At 39.8% G+C, this 12,211-nt stretch overlaps 1 protein-coding gene across 1 annotated transcript in view; it reads right to left on the minus strand.

Annotated features, from left to right (window-relative positions):
- Window positions 1-12,211, minus strand: part of LOC124606857 (general transcription and DNA repair factor IIH helicase subunit XPB) — a 95,846-nt gene that overhangs the window by 28,057 nt on the left and 55,578 nt on the right. The window contains exon 10 of the mRNA XM_047138938.1: window positions 515-637. Coding sequence (XP_046994894.1) covers window positions 515-637 — 123 coding nt within the window. The remainder of the gene's footprint in view (window positions 1-514; window positions 638-12,211) is intronic.

Raw genomic sequence — 12,211 nt, forward strand, 5'->3', positions numbered from 1 at the left:
TCTCCTTAGCAGATCTGTTACATTTTCTAAGTGTCCCGCCAATAAAACGCAGTCTTTGGTTTGCCTTCCCCACAACATTTTCTATGTGTTTCTTCCGATTTAAGTTGTTCGTAATTGTAATTCCTAGGTATTTAGTTGAATTTACGGCCTTTATATTTGACTGGTTTATTGCGTAACCGAAGTTTAACGGATTCCTTTTATAAGAGCACAGTTCAGCAGAGAATACTTAAGAGTAAATTTGCATCTATGGAACAAGGTGTTCCTACATTATAGATCAGGAATAATTTATTAAAACACTTATCTACTACAAAAGTTAATTTTTGTATTGCCGAGTTCTCTATCACTATCTTGAATGCAGGGACTCAATAATACATTTTCACTTATTCCACATAAATATAACACATCTCCAAAGGTAAAGTGATTTTCCATATTCATTCTTATGTGCTCAAAGGTAAAGAGCATTTATGTGAAAAGTAGACTACTACATTTCCATGTAGTGACCTTGTTACTATACCTGTGGACCACATTTTGAACTGCTGCTTCCACTGTTCCACAGAGACTCCAGAGTTGCAGAGGACAAGTGCTCTCTTTCTAACAGTGCAACAAGCAGTAACACCCACAAGACTCTTCCCAGCACCTGCAATACAAACAGAGTGATAATGTTTACCTCGCACATGAGTAATGCACAATAAGATCCAAGTTACATTGCCTTTTATAACAATCTTGTTAAGTTAAATAGATTCAGACAAAGAAACGCACTATCTCCATGGTACACTACCCCAACAACACAATATACCAATTTTTTTTTCATCCATTCTAGATCTTGTGAGTTCACAAGATACGGCATGGATAAAATGACACTGAAATTGCCTAGCCAGGGATTCCAAACTGTTTATACCTTCACATTCATGGCTGGCAGCATTGTTCACCAACAAACATACCACTTACTTAATCAAGCAAGGCCACCTAATGGTAAGACAAAGGACTTGCAAGATAGCAGTTCAAATCCCTATCTGGTCACCTTGAAACTGCCTAAGACAAAGATTGTTCCTTTGAAATTGCACAGCCTATTGCTATCACTGTCCTTACCCATTCCAAACTTGAGCTCCATCTTTAATGACTTCATCGCAGATGGAACAATAATTAGTTAGCTTACTTCTTTCAGGATATCAACTTACAGGAATCATCAATATTGGAGTGAAAGAGACTGTTTCATGAAGATATCCATTAGGCAAAAAACGGGTTGTTCGCAGTAGCCTCTGGTGTACAGGCTGCCCTCCATGACAGGCATGTTGCGTGTGAACAATATTGGCCTGCTAAATCAATCTGCTTTGCAGGGCAGCCTAATGTTAGGGGAAAGAAAAGGTTTACCCAGACCCAACATATAGGCTGCCCTGCATGATGGCCTGTATATCAGAAGCAAATAAATAGTAGTATGAAACGGATAGTTGCTACTCATCATATAGTGGAGATGCTGAATCACAGATAGGTAAAAAAAATGAATGTCACAAAAATGAGCTTTCGGCTGACAAGACCTTTGTCGAAAATAGACAACACACAATTTGTTGGAAAACGTACAACCCCCCCTCTCCACACACACACACACACACACACACACACACACACACACACACACACACGTGCACTCACGCAAACACAACACAAGCCACTGATGTGTCACCTGCCCTGCATGACAGGTGTATTGTAGGAGCAGTACTGGCTTGCTTCACTGAACTGTATTGCAGGGGCTACACATGCCAATGAGCATGGCTGGGGTCAGGCTGAGATGGATACAGGAGGGGATGTACTGAGTGAGGGGGGAGGGGGGGGGGGGGAGGGGAGGAAATGGATGGAGAGAGCAGAGGAGGGGTAGATGCACAAGGCAGGTGGAAGGTGTAGATGGGTATCGTATTTACTCGAATCTAAGCTGCACCTGAAAAATGAGACTTGAAATCAAGGAAAAAAATTTTTCCGAATCTAACCTATACCTGAAATTTGAGACTTGAAATTCAAGGGAGGAGAAAAGTCTTAGACCGCACATCCAAACCGAAACAAAGTTGGTCCATTGTAACATGAGACACAATTTAGGTCAAATGGATGAAGCTGCAGCTACAGTAGTTTGGTTCGAGTCATAAGCTTAGCAATTAAGCTTTACCAGGTAGCCATTGCTATGCGTAGGCGCTCTGTCCATATTTATATGGGTACCCTTCCTTTTTCCCGTGCTTCATCTGGTTTGAATCGATTGATTGTTTTGCTTTGATCTGCTAAGTGGCGTTCTCTTTGTTATAGGTGTTTACGTCACTCTTAAGCTGAAAATGCAATATTGTACTGTGTCACGCATTGTTTGTCACATTATGATAATGAGTGTTTACGATCTGTCGCTGCTTGCGGCATGGCTTGCTTTTGTGCGCACTACCGCCGCCTACGAAAAAAAAAGGGGGGGGGAGAGAGAGAGAGGAATTGTCTCATTAGCGAAACAATGGTAAGAGACCGCTATTTGTTGCTACTTACACTGCTGCTTTCTTTGATAATGATCAACAAGAACCAAATAATAGACTGTGTATGATATATGTTCTGAGCTAGAGTTCAGTGAAAATTTTCTCCGCTTGAAAATCTTTGCAGACGCCTATTTAGTACATTACATTCTGCTCAGAAATTAAGAGTCGTCTTAGATTTTAAAATCTAGTCAGTTGCCGAGCTTCATTTCTGACGGTATCATTAATCAGCATAAGAATAATATGAATATAAACATGACATGATATGTATATTCTTTCACATTTGCTGTTGTCTCACTCTAGTTTCGAAGTTTATTAGGCAGACAGGATTTAAATGAGATAGCAGCAGACACGAAAGAATCATGGCATAATGTTTACAGTCATATTATTCTTATGGTGAAGAGAATACTGCATGTGATTTACGATTCGTAAAAGTTCATATTAGTAACCATCTCTTGTCACAGGTAGGAAAAATTTCAGAACATAGAGTTGGCCATATTGACATACATCCCAAACAGTCTTGCCAGCCAGATTTTTGTAGTGCATTTTTAGTGACGAGTTCAAATGCAGAGTATGTTGTTGTGGTCCTCAGTCCGTAGACTGTTTTGATGCAGCTCTTCCCCTTTTCTATCCTGTGCAATGCAGAGTAGCAACACTTATAAAATAAGAATGAAAATAACTTAGAAATTAAATGCTGAAATTTAAAACAAAATTTTATTAGGTTTGTAATACATCTTATAAGAAATGTTTAAAATATTAGTCATGATTCTGAATCACTATCACTCGATTCTTTGTTGCTCACTTCTTCATGCAGAGCATCATCCTCCGTACCATCTAGTGCATTGGATATCGAACATTTTTTAAATGCTTGTTGCACAATCTGATTCGGAACACACTTCCATGCATCATAAATCCATTGGCACACTCGCGAGAAACTTGAGCGTTTTACACATTCTGTTTGTGTCAGTTGTCCGTCGCTTTTTGAAAGCCAGTCTGTGCACATGCGTTTAAGCTTGTTCTCAAATGGTTTATTCAAACAGACGTTAAGTGGTTGCAGAATTGACGCCATCCTGCGTGGAATTACTGCCAAGTCCATTTTGATTTTCTCTAATTCTCATTTTATTGCAGGTGTTAGATGGCCTACGTAAGCATCTAATACCAACAGACTGTGCAAACCAGAGGTCACTTGTGTACACCAAGCATTGCGCCAGGATGACGATTCCACACACGCCTAATCCATTCCAGCACCATGTGCCTTAATTTTTAAAATTTCGGCATTCCCAGGCAGTAATTTCTGACACTGTTCCTAAACAAATTGATTTAAAATCACTTCTAGTGCATTATATCGGCCACACTTTGGCCCCTAAATGCTTTAGCCTACTGCTGCTTGAACATTCAAGTAATTTCTCTGTCTGCAGTCGCCCTCGCTTGACTTTGCTCACATCAATCCCGTATTTCAGACCTGCAGCACAATTAGAACTTTGTTCCACAAAAGAAATAACTCCCCTCTTGAATTTGGCACTACAATGAAAGCGCTTCATTATGATTCACTAACACCAACAAGCACTTTACAAAATTCCATGAAGCAATAGGTGCCACTACAAGAAATCTTAATGAGTCCCAGCTATCAACTCATGCAACAATCCTAAAGCCTTGTGCATTGTGAATTTCTATTTACTTTGTTGGATAATGTATGAAAATGCGGTGGTCGAAACTCAGGGCGGAGAAAAAAGCCTGTCTTCTACCTTTCTTTAAATTTATTTATCTTTGTGCCTGCAAAGCATGCCTGTGTAGCGCTATATATATTCGACGACAGAAGTTAGTTGTGGTGGCACCTACCAACATTTTTCAGAACTTCCACTTACTTTGCACTCGATTCTAAGCCGCAGGCAGTTTTTTGGATTACAAAAAAACGGAAAAAAGTGCAACTTAGATTCGAGTAAATACGGTAGTGGGCAGATGGGAAAGGAGAAGGGGATTTGGAGACACAAAGAAAGAGGGGGAGAAGGATATGGTCAGACGGTGGTTGGAGGAAGATATGGTCAGAGAGAGGAGTGGAGGAAATGAACAAGGAGAGGGAGAGGAGGAGACGAATTGACAGAGAGAATGGCGAGGAGGAGATAAGACAGATAGAGGTGGCCATACAGAAGGAGGAATGGAGGTGTGTTCAATATAAGTGTCAGCCGCATATTCAGGCAAAGCTGTGTGGAAAAAGCTAGTTATATTATAACCCATGAATTTACAGATCATGTGTTCATATAAAATGTAATGTTAAACTTAATTTATTTAAAGCTCCTTGGAAGTATGCTGAAACTACCACTAGCAAGGAAGACTGACCCCCTAGTTATAATCAGCCAAGATTTTATCTGTCGACATAAACTGCAAAATTAAAAGCTTCCATATCATTCAGGGCTGTTACCACTACCAAAATGATCAACAATGAGTCAGCCTGATCAAATAAATTTCACACATCACAATGCACACAGAATTCATATTTCAGCAGATGACAAACTCTGAGACCATCCATGATCTGTTCATGTATTTCTGTTTGTGTAATATGGCTATGAATATGACCAAATAATAACTATAAACCATATTTCTTAAGTCAGGTTACAGACATTTGGGAGATATCCGTATAAAAACCACAGAACTGGAATGATACATTTCAAACTTGGGTAATCCACTAGGTTTGGACTTTCCAAATAATCTATTACTCAGTGGCTGAGAAATCTGACAAGGAAAATTTACCTCTGAATATTTCCCTCCAAGCTAGTAAATTATAAAAAGGCACTGCTCCGTTATTGTAACAGTAGGAGAATATGCAGCACAGGACAAGACATTTTATTGTAATCACATACCTGGAACTGATTTTATTTTGGCCAAAATCTCTCTTCTATGGTTAGTGTGGTGTTTTGGTGGTGGTCTTCATTTTGTCTTCAGTCTGATGACTGCTTTGATGCAGCACTTCATGTCTCTCACTCCTGTGTAAGCCTCTTTAGCACCAAATAACTACAGTAATCTACATCCACTTGAATCTGTTTACTGTATTAATCTCTTGGTCTCCCTCTGCAATTCTTAACACCATACTTCCTTCCACTAAAGATTGCTTCATGCTTCTGAAGATGTACTATCAACTGATATCTTCTTTTAGTCAAGTTGTGCCATAAATTACTTTTTTATCTCCAGTTTATTTCATTACCTCCTTACCAGTAATTTGATCTACCCTTCTAATCTTCAGATTTGTTCTGTAGTAGCACATTTCAAAAGCTTCTGTTCTCTTCTTATATCAACTGCTTATTGTCCATGTTTGACTTCTGTACACAGCTACACTCTAGGCAAATACCTTCAGAAAAGACTTCCCAACATGAATTTATATTAGATGTTAATAAATTTCCCTTTCTTCATATCTGCTTTTCATACTATGGCCAGTCTGCATTTTATAACTTCTCTGCTTCAGACAACATCAATTATTTTGCTGCCCATGTTTAGTGTCTCATTTTCTAATCTAATTCCTTCAGTATCAACTGAGTTAACTTGACTGCCTTCCTGTGCCCTTGCTTTACTTTAGCTGATGCTGATCTTTTAACATCTTTTCAAGATACTGTCAATTCTGTTGAACTGCTCCATTCCAATCTGACTGAGTTACAGTGTCACTAGCAAACTGTAAACTTTTTATTTCTTTTCCCTGAATTTCAATTCCCTCTCCAAATTTCCCCTTGGTTTCCTTCCTCAGCTTGCTCTATATACAGACTGAATAACATCAGGGAGAGGCTATAACACTGTCTCATTCCCTTCTCAACTATAGCTCCCCTTTCATGTCCTTCAAATCTGCAGTCTGGTTTCTGTACAAGATGTAAATATCCTTTCAGCTACTGTACTTCATTTCCACTACCTTCAAAATATCAAAGAGTGTAGTGTAGTCAAAGCTGTCAGAAGTTGTCTCTAAATATACAGATACCATAAATGTAGGTTTGCCTTTCTTCAACCTATCTTCTAGTACCGTATCCCATGTACCTACATTTATCCGGAACCCAAATTAATCTTCCCTGAGGTCACCTACTATCTGCTTTTCTATTTCCTGTAAACAATTCATATCAGTTTCGCAAGCATGGTTTATTTTGATAATATTCCCATCCGTTAGAACATGATCCTTTTGGAGTTGGAATTATTACATTCTTCTTGAAGTCTGAGGGCATCTTGCCTGTCAAATATACACTGTCCAGTCACATTAACATGACCTCTTGTCAGAAGCCTGAATAACCACATTTTGCAGGATGGACTGCTGTGAGACATGCAGGAAGAGAGTCAGTGAGGTTCTGGAAGGTACTGACAGGATGTGAAGCCACGCTGACTGCAGTGTCATGACCAGTTGTGCTACATTCCTTGGTTGAGGGTCCATGGCACCAACAGCCCAATTGAGGTGGTCCAACATACTCTCAATTGGGTTTAAATCCGGGGAGTGTGGTGGTTGTGAGAGTATAGTAAACTGACCCTGGTGGACTTCAAGCTACGCACATACACTGCAAGCTGTGTGACACAGCACATGGTCCTGCTGGCAGATGCCATCATGATGAGGAAAAAAAATCTGCACTTAGGACACATAATGTAACAGGACAGATAAAAAAAATCTATTCACCAAGTGTCAGCAGAACACACATATAAAAACTATTGTAGTTTTCAAGCTGCACTGAGGCTTCCAGAATGATGAGGTAACCCAGGGAATGCCACAAAAACATACTCCAGACCATAATGCTGTTGCACGGTGTATGCTTTCAGATGTTTCACGCCATATGTGGCAATGGCCATCTGTCCAATGGAGCATACTGTATTTACTCGAATCTAAGCTGCACTCGAATCTAAGCCGCACCTGAAAAATGAGACTCGAAATCAAGGAAAAAAATTTTCCCGATTCTAAGCCGCACCTGAAATTTGAGACTCGAAATTCAAGGGGAGATAAAAGTTTTAGGCCGCACCTCCAAATCGAAACAAAGTTGGTCCATTATAATACGAGACACAATTTAGGTCGAATGAATGACGATACAGCTACAGTAGTTTGGTTCGAGTCGTAAGCTTAGCAGTTAAGCTTTACCAGGTAGCCATTGCTATGCGTCAGGCGCTCCGTCCGTATTTATACGGGTAGCCTTTCTTTTTCACGTGCTTCGTCTGGTTTGAATTGATTGCTTATTTTTCTTTGATCTGATAAGTGCCGTTATGTGTTTACGTCACTCTAAGCTGAAAATGCATTACTGTACTGTGTCACGCATTGTTTGTCGCATTCTGATAATGAGTGTTTAGGGCCTGTCGCCGCTCGCGGCATGGCTTGCTCTTGTGCGCGGTTACTTACACCGCTGCATTCTTTGATAATGATCAACAAGAACCAAATAATAGACTGCATATGATGGAAGATGTTCTGAACGAGAGTTTAGCGAACATTTTTCTCCGTTTGGAAATCTTTGCAGACGCCTCTTTAGTACATTATATTCTGCTCAGAAATTAGAGTCATCTTAGATTTAAAAAATCTAGTCAATTGCCGTGCTTAATTTCTAATTGTATCACTATTAGGCATAAGAATAATACGAATATAAACATGACATGATATGTGTATTCTTCCGCGTTTGCTGTTGTCTCGCTCTAGTTTCGTAGTTTATTAGGCAGACAGGATTTAAATGAGACAGCAGAAAACACGAAAGAATACATGGCAAAATATTTATATTCGTATTATTCTTATGGTGAAGAGAATACTGCATGTGATTCACAATTCATAAAAGTTCCTAGTAGCAACCATCTCTTCTCACAGGTAGGAAAAAATTCAGGACGTAGAGTTTCCCATATTGACAAACATCCCAAACAGTCTTGCCAGTCGGATTTTCGTAGTACATTGAACTGCAGCTAGAAGATGAACAATACGAAATTTCTATTTACTTCGTTGGATAATGTATGAAAGTGCAGTGGTCAAAACTCGGGGCGGAGAAAAAAGCTCGTTTTCCACCTTTTTTTTAAATTTATTTACTGACGAAGAGGTTTTGGCGCCAGTATTTATCTTTGTGCCTGCAAAACATGCCTGTTGTAGCGCTACATATATTCGATGGCAGAAGTTGGTTGTGGCGGCACCTACCAACATTTTTCAGAACTTCCGCTTACTTTGCACTCGATTCTAAGCCGCAGGCGGTTTTTAGGATTACAAAAAGCGAAAAAAAAGTGCGGCTTAGATTCGAGTAAATACGGTAAAACACAATTCGTCTCAAAAGGCTATCTGTTGTCACCCAACTGATGCCCAGTTGCAGTATTAGCATGCAAACTGCAGTCTTCGTTGCCGCTGAACTGCAGTCAGCACCGGTGCATGAACCAGGGGCCGGCCGCGAGGGCCCATACATAACAACTTTTGTTGGATGATGGTTGAGGAGACACTGTTGGTAGTCACTTGGTTCATCTAGGTGGTCAATTAACAGTCGCATGTCTACTCACCTGTACACATCCCAAAGCCTTTGTTCACCCCAGTCATCTATTGTCCGTGGTGCACGACAGTTGCCTCAGCACTGGTTTTGGATGGCACCATTTACCCTGCATACTATACTTTAACAACAATGGCACTGTTTAAACTTAACGTTTCAGGAAATGCTTCCACCCTTGGTCAAACGCCAATGGTCACGCACTTTTGGATGTCAGATAAATTGCTTCATTTCCGCATTATGAGAACAATAGCACTGTTTCCTGTGTCCGGCCGACATGCTTTATGTACCCTCTAGTGCTAGTGCTGCCATTTGCTGTCTGTGAGTGCTTATTGCACGTTGACATCAAACATAGGTGGTGGTCACATTAATGTGACTGGACTGTGTATCTTGTACACCAGGAGGCATAGTTTTGCCGTTGGTGCCTCTTCCAAGCATCTCAATAACACCGAGGGAATTTAGTCTATTCTAGGGGCTTTGTTCGTACTTATTCTACGTCTTACAATGCTCTGTTAAATTCTCTCATAGTATCATATCTCCCAACTCATCTTCACCTACACCCTCTTCCCTATCTATAATACTGCCTTGAAGTTTTTTTCTTTGTGTAGCTCTTCTATATATACCTTCCACTTTTCTGTTCTTTGTGTAGTACTAGCTTGCAATCTGAGCTCCTGATACTCAACAGTTGCTTCTCTTTTCTCCAAAATGTCTCTCTAATTTTTCTATAGGTGGCATGTATTTCACCTAGCTATGCATGATTCTACTTCCTTGCATTTCTTGTCTGGCTATTTCTCCGTTGTCATTTTGTACTTCCTGTCAGTCTCACTTTTTAGATACCTGTATTCCCTTTTGCCTGCTTCATTTGTTGCATTTTTATATTATCTTCTTTTGTAAGTTAAATATCAGTATCTTCTGTGTGATCCAATGATTTGCACTGGTCCTTGTTTTTTTTGCCTATCTGATTCTCTGCTGCCTTCATTATTTCATCTTCTATTGTGCCCCTTTCTCTATTTCAGTCAATCGCTGTTTAATGCTTCCTTTGAAACTCTTAAAACTTTCTGGCTCTTCCAATTTATCCAGGTCACATCTCCTTAATTTCCCATTTTTCTGCAATTTCTTCAGCTTTGGTCTGCAGTTCATAGCAAATACATTACAGTCAGATTTCACACCTGCCGCTGGAAATGTTTTACAGTTCAAAATCTGATTTCAAAATCTCTATCTCACCATTATGTAGCCTATTTGAAACCTCCATCTTTCTAGATCTCTTCCACATATACTGCTCCTTTCATGATTTTAAAACCAGGTGTTAATGCCGATTACATTATGCTCTGTGCGAAATTCTGCCATGCATGTTCATAGCAGCTTACCCACAATGCTCGTTTCATTATTCCCTGTTACACCTACCAATGGACTACCCCTGCCTGATTTTGTATTTATAGCCCTGTACTTGCTTGACTATAAATCTCATTTTTTCTGGCCCACACCCTTGATAGGTCACAGGTGCACTGCACAAAGAACACAGCTACTCAGGTAGCAGGGAACTTGTGGAGTGCAAATGACGTTTTTCTAGGCTAGTTGGTAGTTTGAGGTACTCTGATGAACATTCGCCAGTCGATACGCAGCATGGCATGTCAGAACCGCATTCAGAGTAAAGACACTTTGACTGTCAAAATTTTATCAGTGGATCATAAAAGTATTTCTAAGAAAGTTCTCAGATTCAAATTATTCTGAAGGCTGAGAGCTGGCTAAAACCCAAAGTGGAAAGTTCTGCATTATTTAGCGAGACATGGAATGTATATAAAAAAACAGATTAGAGGCTGTAGGAGGGGGAGTTTCATAGTAGTTGAAGCCTACTGAGGTTAAAATTGAGTGTGACAATGAAGTTATCTAGTCGCGTATAACAGGTCTAGGTGAAACCAAGTTAATTGTTGGATGTCTTTACCAGCCACCCAATTCGGCAATTATAGTTCTAGACTCATTCAAAGGAAGTCTACAGTCATAGCTTGTAAATACCCAGATCATGCAATACCAGTAAGAGGTGATTTTAAGCTACCGAATATGTGCTGGGATGTGTCTGGATTCATTGCATAGGGTACAGAGAGACAGTTGTGCAAAGTACTTTTGAACAAGTTTCCAGAAAAATGTCATGAGCAACTAGTTTGGCAGCCCACACGTAATGCAAAAATCTTAGACCTTGTAGTCACAAATAGGTCAAACCTTTTCGATGTCAGTATAGAAACAAGGATTGATGATCACGTCATTATAGCAACTATGGTAATGAAAGTTAATAAGACAATTAAGAAGGCCAGATGAGTGTTTCTTCTAGAAAGAGCAGATAAGCAGTTGTCAATTAACTGTCTACGTCAAATGTCAACATCACTTAGTTTCAGTAGGATTGGCAATGTTTAAGCAGATTGTAAATCATGGTCTGAAGAGTTATGTGCCTCATAAGTCAATTAAGGAGGCGAAAAACCAACCGTAGTTTAATAATGAGATTCAGAAAATGCTGAGAAAGCAGAGGCTGTTGCAGTCTTGGTTCAAAAGAGAACACACAAACAACTACAAGCAAAGGTTAGTCGACATTTGTGCATGTGAAAAGATCTGTGCATGAAGCATACAACAATTACCACCATCATGCCTTAGCAGAAGATCACACAGAGCACTCAAGAAAATTCTGGTCCTAAGGTATTGCAAATGCTGAGAAAGCAGAGGCTGTTGCAGTCTTGGTTTAAAAGAGAACACGCATACGACTACAAGAAAAGGTTAGTCGAGATTCGTGGATGTGAAAAGATCTATGCATGAAGCATACAACAATTACCACCATCATACCTTAGCAGAAGATCTGACAAAGCACTCACAAAAATTCTGGTCCTAAGGTATTGCCAAGTGGTCTAAGGCTTCCATCCAGTCATTTGTTCACCAGTCTAGTATGGTAGTGGAAGATAGCAAAACGAAGTCCGAAATGAAGAAATCGTTCACACACAAGAATTGTACAAACATACTGCCATTTGACAATTGAACAGACTCCTGTATAGGTGGTAGAGTAATAAGCATCCTTGTGTAGAGAAACTACTGAAAGAGCTGAAAAGCAAATAAGTCACCTGGTCCAGATGGCATCCCAATTCTGTTTTTCAAGGAGTACTCTACAGCATTGGACCCTTCCCTAACTTGCATTTATCACAAATCTCTCATCCAGCACAAAGTCCCAAGTGACTGGAAAAAAGTGCAGGTGACTCCTGTATATAATAAGGGCAAAAGAACAGACCA

The sequence above is a fragment of the Schistocerca americana genome, chromosome 3, assembly GCF_021461395.2.
Source record: "Schistocerca americana isolate TAMUIC-IGC-003095 chromosome 3, iqSchAmer2.1, whole genome shotgun sequence".
In the NCBI taxonomy this organism is placed as follows: domain Eukaryota; kingdom Metazoa; phylum Arthropoda; class Insecta; order Orthoptera; family Acrididae; genus Schistocerca; species Schistocerca americana.